Source organism: Myotis lucifugus, unplaced genomic scaffold (genome assembly GCF_000147115.1).
Source record: "Myotis lucifugus unplaced genomic scaffold, Myoluc2.0 scaffold_211, whole genome shotgun sequence".
Lineage (NCBI taxonomy): Eukaryota > Metazoa > Chordata > Mammalia > Chiroptera > Vespertilionidae > Myotis > Myotis lucifugus.
Window position 1 is genome coordinate 1,052,718 of NW_005871259.1, and position 17,052 is coordinate 1,069,769.

The 17,052-nt window shown below is 48.9% G+C and overlaps 2 protein-coding genes across 2 annotated transcripts in view; both read left to right on the plus strand.

The window, feature by feature from the left end:
* The window catches only part of ARHGEF11 (Rho guanine nucleotide exchange factor 11), an 83,183-nt gene that overhangs the window by 51,835 nt on the left and 14,296 nt on the right, over positions 1 to 17,052 (plus strand). The window contains 12 exon segments of the mRNA XM_023761551.1: positions 83 to 220; positions 3,093 to 3,167; positions 3,383 to 3,484; positions 4,588 to 4,686; positions 5,727 to 5,769; positions 6,726 to 6,822; positions 6,972 to 7,094; positions 10,455 to 10,478; positions 11,614 to 11,761; positions 12,270 to 12,366; positions 13,046 to 13,075; positions 16,295 to 16,421. Coding sequence (XP_023617319.1) covers positions 83 to 220; positions 3,093 to 3,167; positions 3,383 to 3,484; positions 4,588 to 4,686; positions 5,727 to 5,769; positions 6,726 to 6,822; positions 6,972 to 7,094; positions 10,455 to 10,478; positions 11,614 to 11,761; positions 12,270 to 12,366; positions 13,046 to 13,075; positions 16,295 to 16,421 — 1,103 coding nt within the window.
* Positions 8,395 to 8,805, plus strand: LOC106698668 (60S ribosomal protein L36a). The gene has a single exon (XM_023761549.1). The coding sequence runs from the start codon at positions 8,437 to 8,439 to the stop codon at positions 8,755 to 8,757; it is 321 nt and encodes a 106-aa protein (XP_023617317.1). The 5' UTR covers positions 8,395 to 8,436; the 3' UTR covers positions 8,758 to 8,805.

Below are 17,052 nucleotides of genomic sequence, written 5' to 3' on the forward strand. Positions count from 1 at the left end.
TGATGAGTGTTACCACCAGGTGAGCTGAGGTCTGAGAGCTTTTGGATGAGTTTCCTTCTCACAGAATTCTCTGTTCCTTTAGTCATTGATAAATCGGAACTCAGTGCTGTCAGACCCTGGATTAGACAGTCCTCGAACCTCCCCTGTGATCATGGCCAGGGTGGCCCAGCACCATAGGTGGCAGGGCTCGGATGCACCAGCCGCCCCCACCAGCGACCAGGTGAGTGATTCACAGCCACCCTGCAATCTTCCTTTCCCTTTTCCCAAAACTGGGTCACCAGTACATAGTCTTAAATAATCAAACTAAACCTCTGTTTTGAGATAGACATTTACCTAGAGAATAAATAGTAAAGAAAGAACATGGTATCAGTGAGTGCAGGAAGGTAAGACTATCTCAGTTCTGTGTGAAGAGTCAGTGAATACATCTGAAGTGAAGTGATGTCTAAGGAGAGGACAGGTGATCTGTCAATGTCTGTATAAAACAGGAAATAGGTTTGTTTAGTGTTTCTCCAGAATAGTAATAGCACATTTCTCTTTCTTTAGCAAAGTCCTTTTTGTAAACATGATCTTATTATTTGCCACCCTAATATGGAGAACAAATAAAAGCTCAGATACCCTGGGACCTTTCCCGATTAACCTCTCCTCACCGTCAGGGGCACTTCTCTGGAGCCTGAGCTCCTGCAAAGCCTGACCTAAAGCCACGGCTTTGAAGGGGAGAGCTGGGTTCCAGGGAGATTTCAGGAAGACAGGTTTCTGCTCAGTGCAAAAGGCTTTCCAGGAATCGGCTGTCTGACAATGGGATGGGCGGACTTCAGAGCCAGGGAATTGCTGCTTGTTCAGGCAGAAGGTAGGTCACTGCCTGTTAGAGACGCTGGAAAGAGAACTCCGAGTTTTGTAAAACAGTGTCTCTTAAAATTCATCTGCTACCACCATAATTTTTTCCATAGTCTCAAGCCAATTGTATAATGTTGCATAATATTTTTCCTTAAGCTAACTCACTTGTTTACACTTCAGTTTATTTTAAAGCAGTTCTGTCATTCCCTTACATTAAAACCAGTATCACACACTATTTAATGCCTTAGTTATACCCGTAGGATAGAGTTTGGTTACTTCTAGCTCATGGAGGGAGAATGGTGGGAAAATGGGCCTGCCTTGTATTAAAATGCCTAGTACACCAGCTGCTGTGCTAGATCCTTTAGGAAAAAATACCTCATTTAATTTTCCCCATCAGGAAAGGAAATAGGCATCAGTATCTCCATTTGTAAGTGAGACACGTGAGGCAAATAAAGGCTAAGGGACTGTTCAAGGACTCAGCTTGGTGAGGCAAATAAAGGCTAAGGGACTGTTCAAGGACTCAGCTTGGTAATGGCAAGAACTTAGTTCTCCTGAGCCCCAGCCCAGGCTGCTCCTCTCCTGGCCCCTCTCTGAGTGCCCCTCCCCACTCCCTTGGTAGCACTGCAGGACCAAGTTAGGGTCCGAGGGAGGTCGGGTTCACATGCTGTTCTTAGGGAGGGTTTCTGGTCGGTGGCTAATAGGAGCAGTAATCAGTCTTGGAGTCCATTTTTTCTTCCTCTGAACCTGTTCATCTTCTGAAAACTATTTAAATTGCTATTTTTGAGTAATAAGAGCAAATATAGTATAGTTTCAATTTCTTAATAATCTATGTTAGTAAGAGTCTGGAGAAACCTGTACTACCCATGAAACTGTCAGCAGGTCATGGGATCAAAGGGACCTTTCTGTTACATAATCCTGAAATGTTTGGTTATTTTATAATAAGCATATTCTGCTTCTGTAATCAGAAAAACTATATATTTGTAAAGATGTAAAGAAAAAAATCCTCCCCCAAACAAGCAAAAACCTGGTGCTTTCAGGTTCTGAGAGCCAAGTAGAGGCATCTAGCACCTCTCCCCACCTTCCCCCCAACCCCCGCTCCCCGATCCTTTGAGATATACAAATATAGCACATCAGGCTTGACTCTGCAGCTTTGCACTTCCATTCAGTCTCTCTGGGCCTCACTTTCTCATTTATAAATGAGTTGCTAGACTCTGAGCTCTGAGGTGTCTTCCAGGTCTCTCACATTCGTGACTCAGTGATTCTGGGCTTAGAGTCTATACATACCCAGGAGAACAAAGATGAATGAAGAGTAACAGGGAGGGACTGTCAGGAAAGCCCCCCTAGAGAGTGATTAGGAAGCATCTGAGGCCTGGAAAGAGGTGGGCCTGAGGAATCTAGGTGGGCTCCAGAAGCTGAGCCCTTGTTGGGGAGTTGCTAGAAATGAGATAGATTAAATTGAGAGAAAAATGTAATTGCTAGAAAAGCTTTGAACGTGCAAGGAACCTGTAGGAGAAAGCCTTGTTCATTGCAGCATCTGAACAGTGTATGCAATTTGAAATCTCGTCATACCTAATATTGATGGCATACCAGTTAGAGAGGTGATTAAAATTGGCATAAGAGGGAGAGAAAGAAAAACCAATCGAAGAATTTGGGATTCTAGACAGGTAATGGACGTCTGCCATAAATCTTGAACAGGCAAAGGAAATGGTGTTGGAGAAACTGGGCTCCATCCCCTTTTGCTCAAGGAGGTAGGCATGGATTGCTAGGCCCTCCTGACAGGTCAAGCTGCAGGCGCTGTCAGTAACTCCCCAGTAGACACAGTAACTGTCAAGTAGCAGTGTGGCAGCTGCTGGACTTGCAGGGGGTGTTCAGTGTGGGGGTGGCTGTTTAGGAGAACATCAAAGCCCGCACCCAACAGGAGCTAGGTTCTTATTTTGTTGGCGGACGCTCCCTCTCCAGTTCTTTCGCAAACAGGAAGAGAGCACTTTCTCTCACTTCCATCTTCATCTGTCCTGTGACCAGGCTCCTCTGAGTCGGCTCTGCCCCGCCCCTCCCTCCCCAGATGCACTTGACTTCCTGCAAGTGGAAATCATGTTTTCTATTTTCTGAGATTTGGGGAAGGTAGTGAGATGGAAGCGTTTGCCAGACACATGTGGCTTTCCCTGTCAGCCCTGTGCTCTCACTAAACAGGCTCCATCAAGGGATTGGATCCCCTGTCCTCTAACCTCTCATCTCTACAACTCGGCTCTCTCCCCCAGGGTGCAGATCAAAGCCCAAAGCCTTTAATTATTGGCCCAGAAGAAGATTATGACCCGGGTTATTTCAACAACGAGGTAACGGTTTCCTGGTTTTCTCCTTTCATCATTCTTTGTCATACCGGCTGCTCTCGACTGGGGGCAGTTTGATTACACCATCTGGGAGGGAATGTGGAGGAGGGAGCCACCACTTAGAAACCCTGGGAGGCCGAGAACATGGGCACTGAGCTGGCACAGGCCCTGCTGCTGCACCCTGCCACTGTGCCCCCAGCCAGTCTCCTTCTGCCTTCCAGAGCGACATCATATTCCAGGATCTTGAGAAACTTAAGTCACGGCCAGCTCACCTGGGGGTTTTTCTACGTTACATCTTCTCTCAGGCAGACCCCAGCCCACTGGTAAGTCAGGAGGGTCCGTCTTGACTGGGTGCCTGCTTGTGCTTCACCATTAGTGCTGGTGTCTCAACAACATTCCTGAATGAAGGTGACCTCTGGCCCTGCTCCATGGCACCGTTAGGCATCTCAGGACGTGGATAAAATAAGAAAGGAGGTGAAACTTAAGTGGAAGGGAGGCTTCACTGCTGAGCACATCAACAGCATAGGGAGGAGCAGCAAGAGCAGGCCAGGACGACTCGTTCTTGGTCAGCTTGGAAGGGATGGTCTTCTAGAGGTTTTTGAGCGAAAGTGGATACAGACTGACAGGGGAGTTGAGAGTGGCCCTTGGAAACATACGGTGTTACTACAAGATAGCCTGGCAGAGGGACAAGGCAATAGAGGGCCCTGGATCTGAAGGTGACAAGAAGGACTAGGAGGTGACAGGCCAGAGTGCCCTGGGATAGTGCTCAGAGCCAGCAGCCTTGCCAGCTGCTCTCATTCTGCTCAGCTGCTTAAGAAGGAAGCGGGATGAAGGAGAGAGCGTGGTGTCTGCTCTGCAGAATGACCTTCCTGCCCACGGCAAGGGCAGTGGTTTTCCTTCCTGCGGCCACCACTCTCAGAAGCCAGAGTCAATAGCCAGTTGCTCAACAGATGTCATTGAGTGCCTGTGTGTAAGTCCCCAGGGTGGTGTCTCAACAGCATTCCTGAATGAAGATGGAGCACATCCGTCACAGCGAGAAAGCAGGGCCCTTAGGAAACCGTCTGTCAGCAAGTGCAAGAACGAAGCATCCGGTGTAGGCAGGGTGCAGAGTCGAGGCAGTTGTGTTGACTATGGTGCATGCAAAGGCAGAGGGGGTTACCTTAGGCTCCTGAAACGCCCTAAGCTGGGGTTCCTCAACCTCCTCACTGCCTGACGTTCTGAGCTGTAGAATTGTCGGCTGTGGGGGCTATCGTGTGAATTACAGGATATTTAGCCACTTCACTGGAATCTACCAACAAGACAGCAGTAGCACCTCTCGCCCAGGCATTGCTAATGGCCTCCTGGGAGCAGTCCCTCCTGGTTGAGGACTAACCCATCTTTTTCTTTCTTTCTTTCTTTCTCTAACCCATCTTTTTCTCTCCTCTAGCTTTTTTACTTGTGTGCAGAAGTTTATCAGCAGACAAACTCCAAGGATTCCCGAAGCTTGGGAAAAGACATCTGGAATATTTTCCTAGAGAAAAATGCGGTATGACAGTCATGGGTTGGATTACAATTTTATTACACTCTTTGGACCGCTCAGAGACAGAGGAAAAACAGCAAAACATTCAGGCCAAATGCAAACAGGTTCTTAAAGAGAAGTGTGGGCTGAGAGGTTGAGACTCCTGGATTCTGTTCTCGCTCTGCCCTCTCAGGGCTGCTCTGCTCTGGAAACCTCTTTAGTTCCGCATGCACCACAGTGGAATACACATTCGCTCCTGGAATAGTGCCCCCAGCCCTTCCTGCTTCACTCATCCCTCTATTAAGAAATAGGCCCAGAGACATCAGATGAGCCAGCCTGACTTGCTCTGACTGCCCTCAGGCAGAGTCCAGAGGGAGGACAGCCCAGAGCACGGGGGACAGGTGAGCACCGCATCTGGGCTTCGTTCCCAAGGATGCTGCAGGGACCCGGCTGGCGGCAGCTCCCATCTTAGACCTTCTGAGATCTGATTAAGCCAATTCTAACATGACTTTCTTCATCTGGCTGCTAGGACTAATGAGTGAGAAATGAACTATTTTTCCTCAAGATTTTTATTTTTGCCCTTTAGATGGATCTTGAATAAGGAGATTAGAGCTGCAGGTTGGTCCCTGTTGGTTGTTGTGGAACCACCCCAGCTGTCAGGTACTCAGAGCAAAAGCCAGAACATGCTCAGAGGACGACTGGGTAACATAAGACCGATTTCCCTGGGAGCGCAGGGAGGGCAGTCCATCCAACAGCCTAATAAAGGGTCTCCCTTGCTGCTGTGTTAACACCAGTCACTTTTTTGGAACCTCCATCCCATGCACTCTGATGTCCTTGAAATAAGAGTGAAGAAACTGCATGTCCCACCCTCAGTATAGAACCGGCTTACTCTGTATTCTCAGATTCCATTTCTCCAAAAGCCCTAGCCTGGAATTCAGGTGTACAGGTTGGGGGGTGGTGAGAGGAGTACCGGATAGATGTAGGGAAAGGGAGAGAAGGCATTGCTTTCTCCCATGTCCCCTGGGGGGGTGACCTCACCACTTGTTCCCCCCTCTTCTGTTTTTTAGCCGCTGAGAGTGAAGGTCCCAGAGGCGTTACAGGCTGAAATCGGTAAGTTGGCTCATTGGTCAGTAGTTGCCTGTCTTATCCTGGGTGCTCGGGAGGCTGCAGAGCAGAGGGGCCCAGTCCCTGCCCCGAGCAGCTGCCCTCGGATAGGGGGAATTTCTGCCAACCTTCCACGTGACCTTTCTGAGCCTCAGTTGGGTCAGCTGTACAGAGAGAGAACTGGATGCAGTGAGGGATTCCTAAGCCTGCTCGGTCATCAGAATCGCTTGGGGAACTCTTTTTAAAAGCACAGAACCAGGGCCTCACTCCACCCCACCCACAGAGCTGGGATCTCAGGGTGTTTTGTACGTTCCTCAACTAGTGCTGACCGCAGCTGGCCTGGAGCGAACTAGGTGAGCACTTGGCTCCCTTCCTGTCTCCAGTCACCAGCCTGAGGGGTGGATCCCAGCCAGTTTTCCAGAAGATAGAATTCGAAGCTGCCTTTGGAGAGAGGGTGACAGGAAGGAAAGCTCATGGGCACAGGCGAGAGGGTGAGCAGAGATTGCTTACAAGCAGAGAGGGAGCCACCACTGCCAGGAACTTGGCCATGGCTGCGTGAAGCTAGATGCCAGGGCAGGAGAGACCGTGTGCAGTGTCTGGGGGGAATGGGTTTCATATGAAGTGCTGTGAGCTGGCACTGGGGCCTAGGAGGAGTGCGAGCCTCTCAAACGCATGCCCCTGGTGTCTAGACGCAGCCGAAGAGCAGGGCTTTACTATTTCTCCACTTAATAGAGCGCAGAACACCCAGAAAATGGTCTCATCCTTGCCTTGGGACTTGCACATCGGGATTTTAGTCCTGAACTCGGGAATTCCTGCTAGGTCCAGGCCCCGCTTCCTTTGGCTAACAGGAGGGCAGAAAGCTAGCCTCCCGCCTGTGCCTCCCTCCCTTTGACAGGCTCCACTAATGTAATCTCCTCCTCCCCAACGTCCTCCCCCATTTCTGTCTCTGGCTCCCACCACAGACTTGCGCTTGCGGAGTGGCGAGGACTTGCGCTGCGTTCTCTGTGAGGCTCAGGAGGCAGCCATGCCGGAGATCCAGGAGCAGATCCAGGACTACAGGTGGCCTGACCCTCTCCTCCCTCTGCTCCTCACCCCTGTTCTTTCCCCTGTGATGTGTGTATCTGTGTGTGTGTGTCTGTCTGTCTGTCTCACATTTCTTGGTATCTGTCTGTCAAGCGTTTGTGTACATTTGTGTCTCTCTGGCTCAGATCGAAGCGCACTCTGGGACTGGGCAGCCTGTACGGTGAAAATGACCTGCTGGACCTGGATGGGAACCCTCTCCGAGAGCGCCAAGTGGCTGAGAAGCAGCTGGCTGCCCTGGGAGATATTCTGTGAGTCTCCAGTTCCACTACTACCCCCTGAATAGGTTGACTTTTTTTATATATAATTTTATTGATTTCAGAGAGGAAGGCAGAGGGAGAGAGAGAAACATCAATGATGATAGAGAATCATTGATCGGCTGCCTCCTGCATGCCCCCTACTGGGGATCAAGCCCCCACACTGGGCATGTGCCCTGACCTGGAATCGAACCTGGGGCCCTTCAGTCTGCAGGCGGACGCTCTATCCACTGAGCCAAACCAGGTAGGGCTAGGTTGACATTTTGTGGGTCTGTTTACCAACCTCTCCTCTTTCACTTCTTGTCTGATTCTCCTTCCGCTGAAAGACGGGGCTGCACTTCACACGTTGAGGGCTGATGGTCTTTCAAGGGAGTTGCAGAATCCAGGGCTCTGACAGTCATGAGGTGGTTCTGACAAACCACGGGCTCTAGGAGTGCCGTGAGCTTGCTTTCTTTCCCTCTTTCTTTTTTTAATTGATTTTAGAGATAGAAGAAGTGAGAGGGTGGGAGAGAGAAACATATCTATTGATTGTCTCCTGCACGCCCCTACTGGGGATTGAGCCCGCAACCTACGCATGTGCCCTGACTGGGAATCGAACCAGCAACCTTTTGGTGCACTAGACACACCCAGCCGAGCCACACCAGCTGGGCAGTGAGCTTTCTGCTTCCCCTTCCCAGCCCTCTGCCTGACTGGTCTCCCTTCCTGTCCCTAAGATCATATCTGACTGAGCCTGAGAGGCACACTGAGTCTCCAATGGATCAAGTTACTTGAGGAGATGGATAGAACGGGCTTACAGCAGACTAGCCTAACTGAACGTATTAAAGAGCCTCTGGCAGAGCTGCTGTGCTTGCTCCTTTCCAGTCCCCTTCTCTAAAGTGTGCAGGCTCCTGTGGCGGCTTTGTGGGGACACTTCAGGCTTAGAGGTAGATTTCACCCCAGTGCTGCTTCTTAACTCAGTAGTGACCTTGTTCAAGCCATTTCATCTCCTTTAGTCTCACTTATAAAATGGCAAAAGTCGGACTAGACAATCTCCATGGTCTCTACTAACACTGATTTTTCAGTTCAGCAACTATTTCTGGAGTCTTTACTGTGTGCCTAGCACTGTTCTATGCTCCTGGGATACATTAGTAAACCAACTACGCTTCTTGTGGCGCTGTGATAGTGGGAAGATAGAGCACATATAAAAAGTAAGTGAATTATATAGTAGTTTGGAAAATAGTAGGTGCTGGGAGGTGGCAGGACATAGAGCAGGCTCCGGGGGGCAGGAGCTCCAGAGCTGGGGGCGCGTCTTTAAGAAAGTGGGGAGTCCCTTTCCCTGCTGATAGCTCTCACAGACATGGTGAACGTTCCTAAAACCCGCCGAACTTTCTGTAAGAAGTGTGGCAAGCATCAACCCCACAAAGTAACACAGTACAAGAAGGGCAAGGCTTCTCTGTATGCACAGGGAAAGCGGCGTTATGACAGGAAGCAAAGTGGCTATGGTGGGCAGACTAAGCCGATTTTCCGAGAAAAGGCTAAAACTACAAAGAAGATTCTGCTGAGGCTTGAATGCGTTGAGCCTAACTGTAGGTCTAAGAGGATGCTGGCTATTAAGAGATGCAAGCATTTTGAATTGGGAGGGGATAAGAAGAGAAAGGGTCAAGTGATCCAGTTCTAAGCTTCATATTTTGTTTGATTATATGACAGTAAAATCATGGTATGTTCACTTAAAAAAAAAAGAAAGAAAGTGGGGAGTTATCCTTGAAGACAATTGGGAAAGAGCGTCACAGGCAGAGACAGCAGCCAGGGCAAAGTAGGAATGTGCTTGACATATTTGAAGAACGGCAGACCAGTGTGGCCAGAGCAGATTCAGATGGTGCTAAAGTCCGAGAGGTCACGGGGGTCAGCCACCTCGCACCTGTGACTGGGAAGCCATTGGAGCTGTGAGAGACTCGAGTGGGTGGAGGGAGGTGGGAGAGCAAGGAAGGGTCCAGACAGGGAAGTCAGTTCCCAAAGCCATGCAGTGGGGGCGTGGCCCATGGTGGCGGCCATGGAAGTTGTGGAAAGACGTCATTCTCAGTCTGTTCTGACAGTGGAGCAAACAGGATTTCTTTTAAAAAGTCAAGGAAGACTCCATGGTTTTCTAACCTAAGCTACTAAAAGGCCGAAGGAAGGAGCCATCGCTCGGGATAGGGATGACTGTGTGGAGCAGTTTTGTCATAGAGTCTATGACAGCCGTGGGCAAACTACGGCCCGTGGGCCAGATCCGGCCCGTTTGAAATGAATAAAACTAAAAAAAAAAAGACCGTACCCTTTTATGTAATGATGTTTACTTTGAATTTATATTAGTTCACACAAACACTCCATCCATGCTTTTGGTCCGGCCCTCCGGTCCAGTTTAAGAACCCATTGTGGCCCTCGAGTCAAAAAGTTTGCCCATGGCTGGTCTATGACATAGACTGTTGGGGGCGCAGATGGACAGGAGATGTTTTTTAGGCATCAAACTGGAGATTTGAGTAGCAGCTGCACATATGAAGCTGGTGTTTGATAAGAGGTCTGGGCTGGATGGAGTTGAGACTAGATGAGATCAGACAGGGAAGGCATATTCTCAAAAACAGCCCTCTGACCTTCAGCCAGGCCCTGAATCCTCCTGGCCTTAGCTTCCCTCACAATCAGATGGCAGTAATCACCCAACCAGTCCAGGGGTGGAGGCAAAACCTGACTGAGCCCATTCTGAGATTGGAGCACCACGAAATTATTTGGGATTATTACAGACAGCATAAGTACCCCACTTCTAATGGTTTCCATTTAAAGCAATGGAGCTTCAGTCTCATCACATAGACCTACTCATGGGTTATTTTGAGAATTAGATGAGTTAATACTTGTCAATAGGTTAGGATAGTGCTGGGCCCATAGTTAACACTCAAATGGAAGTTTCGGTTACTATTTATTCACCTCTTTTAAATAGGTTTCTTTGAGTCAAGTCCTAAGGTATTATCTTGCTCTCTCGCTGTCTTTCCTCTGACCTCTTTGTCAGCCCAACCCCTCCTTTAGTTCTAGGTGGACACAATCGGAAGCGCCTCTTCCTCCATAATAACTTCAGAGGTGAAACGGGTACCAGGCAGGAGGCTGGATTTGCACATTCCCCCCCCCGTTAGCTAGGACATCGTTGTTAAAACTGTGGATGGAGTCCCTCAGGAGAATGAGGACCCTCCTCTCCGGAGCCCACACTGGCTCAGAGCTGAGACCCAGAGTCACACCCGACCTTTTCACCATCCTCCTCCCTCCTCCCCACACTCCCTTCCTCCCAGTCTGCACCGGCGGAGGAGCCACTGCCCTTGCTGTCTGAGTCATCTGTTCTTTCTTTTGTTCCAGGTTCAAATACGAGGAAGACAGGAGGTGAGTGAGTCTGGTGTAGTTTCAAGGTGGGGAGGCATGGGGTTGAGCTGCTGTGCTTTTCCGTCTCTGCCAATCACAGGAGAGTCCCCAGTATTGTGGGGTCACCGCCTGTCCCAGGAGTCTGTCACCACCACGCAGCCAGCTCATGAGTCCAGGCCCCTAATACTCAAGGTCGCTGCCTGGGGTGGGGTCTGCTTCTCAGTGTGAAGACGCTGAGCTGCCATCGCGCACAGTATTCCCATACCTTGCATCCCTTCACCCAAATTAGCCCTGGCCTCCCTCCCACTTTTTTCTCCTAACCTACCTGGAGAAGTAAGGGTGATAGGACGGCCTGTGAAAGCAGCACCTACAGAAGGGAGCGGAGCTACAGGATGCTTTCTCTCTTGGCACATACTATGATTATTTTTTGCAGTCTGGATACAGATCCTTGTTTCTCAGCAGCCAGTGTTAAAATGAGCCTGCATGCTCTGAGCATGCACACTTCATAAGGGAGAAGGGATGGGGTTAGAAGTCTGTTTAAGAGGAAGGAAGACCAGGGCAGTAGCATTTGCTGCACTGAACCCACAAAGTGGATAATCTACCAAATTGAGAGCCAAATCCATTTTTAAACACAGAGCTCTGGACAGTTTTATCTGTGGCAACTGAAAGCTACTTGACAGCTCCTTTCCGTCTTTTCTCTTTGTACTTGGCTGAGGGAGGGTGGTGAGGACAGTCTGCCTTAGAAGAGGCCGGTTGGCGTTTCTCCCCCTCCTGTGCCACTCCTCCCCCAAGTAAGTGCCTGAGGACATGAACTGGGGCCTCCCCTGGCCCCCCAGGCCTTCCCACAGCTGGTTTGCTTCCATTGTAGGGAACCGGCATGTCCTTCCACTGACCACTATCCCTGTGTTAGGAAGAATTCTGCTCAAGAAAAGTACAATTTCTCCTGGGAGTCATGGCAGCTAAGACTTCTAGCCAGCTTCTGCCTGCTGCCCTGTTTGAATATTCCAGGCCTTCCTCTGACTGCCCTGGCCCCTACCTACCGCTTTACCACTCTACTGGGTGGTGGTGAGGAACCAAAGCAGCATTCTTACCCTTCCCTGTGCTGGCAGAGACATGACTGAGCTCTCTGAGACAGCACCCCGCTCCTGTCTTCCAGCGCCCCCATGGACTTCGCCCTCAACACCTACATGAGCCATGCTGGGATCCGGCTTCGAGAGGCACGGTCTTCCAGCACGGCTGAGAAGGCCCCGTTGTCTGCTCCTGACAAGGACAAGTGGCTACCCTTCTTCCCGAAGACCAAGAAGGTAACAGCGCTCCCCTAGAAAGTGTCTTCTCTTGACACAGTTCTCTGCACTGAGGCAGATTGGAAAGCCCTTTTGGAGGATCTAGCTCAGTGGTTGGCAAACTGCGGCTTGCGAGCGACATGCGGCTCTTTGGCCCCTTGAGTGTGGCTCTTCCACAAAATACCGACTTCTGCGCATGGGCCACGAAGTTTCAATCACATTGTACATGCGCGCCCGCACGTGGTATTTTGTGGAAGAGCCACACTCAAGAGGCCAAAGAGCCGCATGTGGCTCGCGAGCCGCAGTTTGCCGACCACTGATCTAGCTCATCCCACCACCTGTGGCCGTGGTGAAAATCCTCACACTAGAGCAGCTCTCTCCCTTCCTCCAAACCTTGTTAGGGAACAAGCATGACCCTGCTCTCCAGTTTCTTATTTAGGGCCAGTCTTTGGAGCAGCGGCAGATTGATTAGTGGCCAAATCTGGGTATTGGGATCTTCTCCAAACCCCCATGTCTCTTTTCTCAGCAGAGCAGCAATCCCAAGAAAGAAAAGGATGCGTTGGAAGACAAGAAGCGAAACCCCATCCTCAAATACATCGGGAAGCCCAAAAGCTCGTCCCAGAGTAGTGAGTATTTGGGGAGCAGCAGCCTTGAGGGGGACCTCAGCCCCTTCATAGACCAGTATGATGGCAGGTCTTCCAGGGTTTCTGAGAGCCACAGGCCAAACTCTGAGATGCAGCTTCCTCTTGGTGCTACTGCGTTCTCACCTGGCCACACACTGCAGGCTCTCTGAGGAGCAGGTAACTGTGCCAGAGCCACTCGTAGCTGCTGGACAGCCCTACGGGGGAATAGTCCCCCTGGCAGTGTTGCTCTGTTCATACCGAGTGCCGCCTTCACCTTCATCTGTACTCCTGAGGGCCTGTGTGTTGGGAGCAATTATGGGCCCTTGATGGGGAATTGAGTTACTATTAAGCAGAACTAGTTCGAAAGAGGGCAAGTTTGGGGTCCAGAGGTTCCCCTAATGCCATCAGTAACCCGACTCAATTGGTCCTGTCGTTGATTTGTCTGGAAATTGCTGCTGGCCCTCGCAGTATTTCCTAAGACCACCAATGCTAGTCCTGGAAATCTGTGAAGGGCCATGGGGTGGGACTGCTACCTTTGCTGAAATTGCTGCTGGGGGAGGGGGAGGGGACTCCTAGATCAGCCCTGATTTTTGCCACAACTTCCATTTTCCAGCTTGATGTAATTTTTATTTTAATTTGACTTTTCATGGTTTACTTTTGTTTTTGTTTGTTTGTTTTTTAGCATTTCATATTCCCTTGTCCCCTGTGGAAGGTAAAAGGACCATTTTCTTTGCATTTTTCTTTGCATTAGCATTGAGTTTCCATTTCCCAAATCCCCTCTTTCCCTTCCCTTTTCTTTCTTCATCCTCTCCTCCTGTCCTGCCCCTCTTCCCGCCCTTTCCTTACTCCACATCTCTTCTACGTTCCTCCTTGTTGCTAAAGCTGCTCTGTGACACAAGACATTGCCCAGGGGGCTCCCACCTCACGCCTGCCTGTTGCAGGGTTGAAAGGGGCCAGGACACTCCTCCTCACAACTGCCCCACAGTCTGAGGCCTTCCTCTTTCACTCTGTCACCTTTCCATGGATGAGGTGCCAACCATCCAGGATTTTACAGAAATGAGGGAAACCCTTGCACCTTGAAATGTCCTGCACACTCAGATTTTTTTTTTTACTCTTAATTTTGTCAGCACTGTATAACTACAACAGTTAAAAAAGAATGACCCTGCCATAGCTGGTTTGGCTCAGTGGATAGAGTGTCAGCCTGCGGACTGAAGGGTCCCAGGTTCGATTCCGGACAAGGGCACATGCCTGGGTTGCGGTCTCGATTCCCAGTAGGGGGCGTGCAGGAGGCAGCCGTTCGGTGATTCTCTTTCATCATTGCTGTTTCTATCTCTCTCTCCCTCTTTCTCTCTGAAATCAATAAAAAATGTATATCTTAAAAAGAAAAAAATGACCCTAATATCTACCCTAATATGTAGAGTACCTATTATCCATCTTCTAAAACATGTGTATTAAAACATATATACATAATACACATTAACCCAAAGAAGCTAGAACTTAGAATTAGACAAGTTTATTTCCCATCAGTGAGGGAATATTTAAGTGATTAATATTTATAGGTTCTATAATAAATGTATGGAGGAAGATAGCAGTGGGATGCAATCAAGAAATTCTGTTGCTAGAATTCATTCTATGTAAAAGTGGCAATTAAAAATAATGATCTACAAACTATAAAATTTTTTAAATTGAATGCCTAGATTCATTATGCTGTTTTAAACAACAAAAATAATTATTGAGAAAGAGATTATAAAACAATATAAAAAAAACAAAAGAATGGCCTTGAAACCCAGGCCCTTAGGTTTAACACATACTTCATCCCATCTGCCCTGCCCAAGGAAGCGTGAGGCAAGCCTCAGGCTGATAGAGACTGAGCAGCCTTGCCCAAGCCGCGTGCTTTGTGTCCACCTGAGAGGGGACGGGAACGCCCAGGGTGGAGTTGCTGATCTGGGGCAGGATCAGGATGCTGGGTGTTCGCCATCTCTTTGAGTCAGATCTTTCCATTATGATATTATGATTTGGTTTGTGTTCTCAAATTCTCAGGACACCAGACATATCTATATTCATATCTAAAGACCACATACCCACCAAAGCTAGAAAAATCTCAATATTGAGTTTTGCCATTTAGAATGATCAACTCTTGCCTGCTTATTAGTGAGAATATCTGATTGTTAGTAACACAGTATACTTTATTTAGTTTTATTGTCATTCAGATAATGGAGAAGAACAAAGGCTACTAGTGAAACCTTGGTTTTTTATTTATATTTTTATTGATTTCTGAGAGGAAGGGAGAGGGATAGAGAGATAAAACATCAATGATGAGAGAGAATCATTGATCAACTGCCTCCTGCACGCCCCACATGGGATCAAGACCACAACTCAGGCATGTGGTCTGACCAGGAATAGAACTGTGGCCTCCTGGTTCATAGGTTGATGCTCAACAAATGAGCCACAGCCAGCTGGGCAAACTTTGCTCTTTTTAAAAATGTGCTACTTCCCACCAGCTTTCCCCTGTACTCTGGGTTTTTCAGTTATACACGATCTCAGGGCCACACCTATTTCTTGTCACAGCTGGGACATAACTATATCCCAAGGACAGAAGGCATTTTCCAAGTGGCCCATGGGAGAGGGAACAGTGGGCTCAGCCGGGTTCCATCCTCACCCAGCCAGGGCAGCTCGGGCTGCGGCTGCACAGCCAACCCGGCTCCTGCCGTGGCCCCAGGCCCAGATGCACATTCAGTCTGGGACAGGCAGGTCTGGCCCTAAGCTCAGAAATGGGACTGATGGTAATACCCCTACTCCTGTCATACACACAGCCACCTATCGGACAGTTTTAGAAAAATATTACCCTAGTTACCTGCCTAAAGGATATGAAGTTGTGCGCTTTGAGGAGATCAACTAAATGTTTTTTATCTGTTTCCTGTGGCTTGGAAATTTTCTTATGAAACTGGAATTTCGATACATGGGAGATTTGTAAGTTTGTACATGTAGATATCAGAATCTGAAGCTTGGGCAGGACACCAGTCAGTTGGTTAGGATCAGGGCCTGGCCCCTGGGGCATCTGCCGCCCCCCCCCCGCCCCCCCAGTCCCACTTATCCTTCCTTTGGTCTCAGGCAGAGCAGCATTTCTGGCCCAACTCCAGTTCTGATATCACTGAACTTGGAGCTGAGCTGGTTGACTTTAAAGATGAGAGCCACTGAGCCCTGGGCCAGAAATGTCTTCTCCGGGTCTCTGCATGGTACCATACGCGCCTTTTTACTCTTATGTGCCCTGTCTGCTTCTTGAACAAGAATAGCTGTCTTTTGTCTTAGCTTTGAAAAGGGGCTGGAATGTGAATGCCAGAAATGACATCTCTCCTTTGTTCCTCCTAAGACCCCCCCTCACTGGTAATAAAGGGTTTGATTCTATAATGACGGAGACCAGGGATGGGGGGCGTGGAGAGCAGAAAGAACAGAAAGGAAAAGCCAAAGAAGAACAGAAATCATGAACTCTAAAAGTAATATAAATTTGAAAAGTGCTTGATATAATTTGGTACCATGGCCAGATGACATGTAGATATGTTTTTTGGTCCTCCTGGGTATTTTTTAACCCTATTTGTGGATCTTGAGAAAAACCTAGTCTTCTGTTTTCAAGCAGAAGAATCATTGTGATAAAGAATGTGAGAGTCAAAAGAAATATCCATAGAATATGTACTTCTAAACCCTCTCATTTTGCAGATAAGAAAGAGCAAACCCAGAAAGGTAGGGGACTGCCCAGGCCCCCTCGTGTCCGCAGAAGAGCCAGGACTAGACTGTGCCTCCTGCTCTCAGCCCCACACTGTCCTCATCCATGCTTGCTCATTGCTCTGTCTTCTGGGTTAGAGGGGAGTGAGAGTCCTGGAACATCATCCTTATACAGAAAGCAGAGTGCCCTCCATTATCTTTCTGCTTCTAGTTAAACCAGGCAACGTGAGGAACATCATTCAGCACTTTGAGAACAACCAGCAGTATGATGCCCCAGAGCCTGGGATGCAGCGACTCTCGACAGGAAGCTTTCCCGAGGACCTGCTGGAGAGCGACAGGTAGCAGAGGCTGGATGGGAGCTGCCAAGGATGGGCACATGGGCAGGGTTCGGAGGTAGCTTAATTCCAGCTGCTTTAGCCCCTGCACTAGACTGTGAGACTCTCCCTCCCTCAACCTTCCCATCTGTGTATCCTCAGAGGAAGACGTCATAGGTGTTGGCACTCAGGCCAGCAGAAGAGAGAGCAGGGTCCCAACCTTCCAGCCCAGGAACCACAGGCCTTTAAAATTTCCTTTGGATTCAACCCTGACTTCTCAGCAGCCTTCATCCCAAGAATGAGCTAGATTATATTATGACACCGCTAATCAGGAAACCCTAAATGACAAGGCTAGAGGGAACTGGAGGGGAAGGAGGGACTTGTTCTTGACTGCGGCATGGCTCTACAGTCAGTGCCTAAATGAAATTTGCCTGTAGTTGGAAATGTCCTTGCAAATTTCTTAAGTCACCCTTGAGGTATAGTAGTGTGGTCTTATGTATACGAGAATAATGAATAATGCTGTGTGCACTCAAGTCTGAGCCACTGGACTGGACTAAATAAAGCAGGCACAAAGGCAACCCAAAAAGTAGCAACCTTCATAGACGAACCATTTACCTCTGAAATACATAATGATCAAACCGTATGTGAGACATTC

Bases quoted from the DNA above. Each gene is read 5' to 3' on its own strand.
- LOC106698668 (XM_023761549.1), top strand. From the start codon at position 8,437: ATGGTGAACGTTCCTAAAACCCGCCGAACTTTCTGTAAGAAGTGTGGC.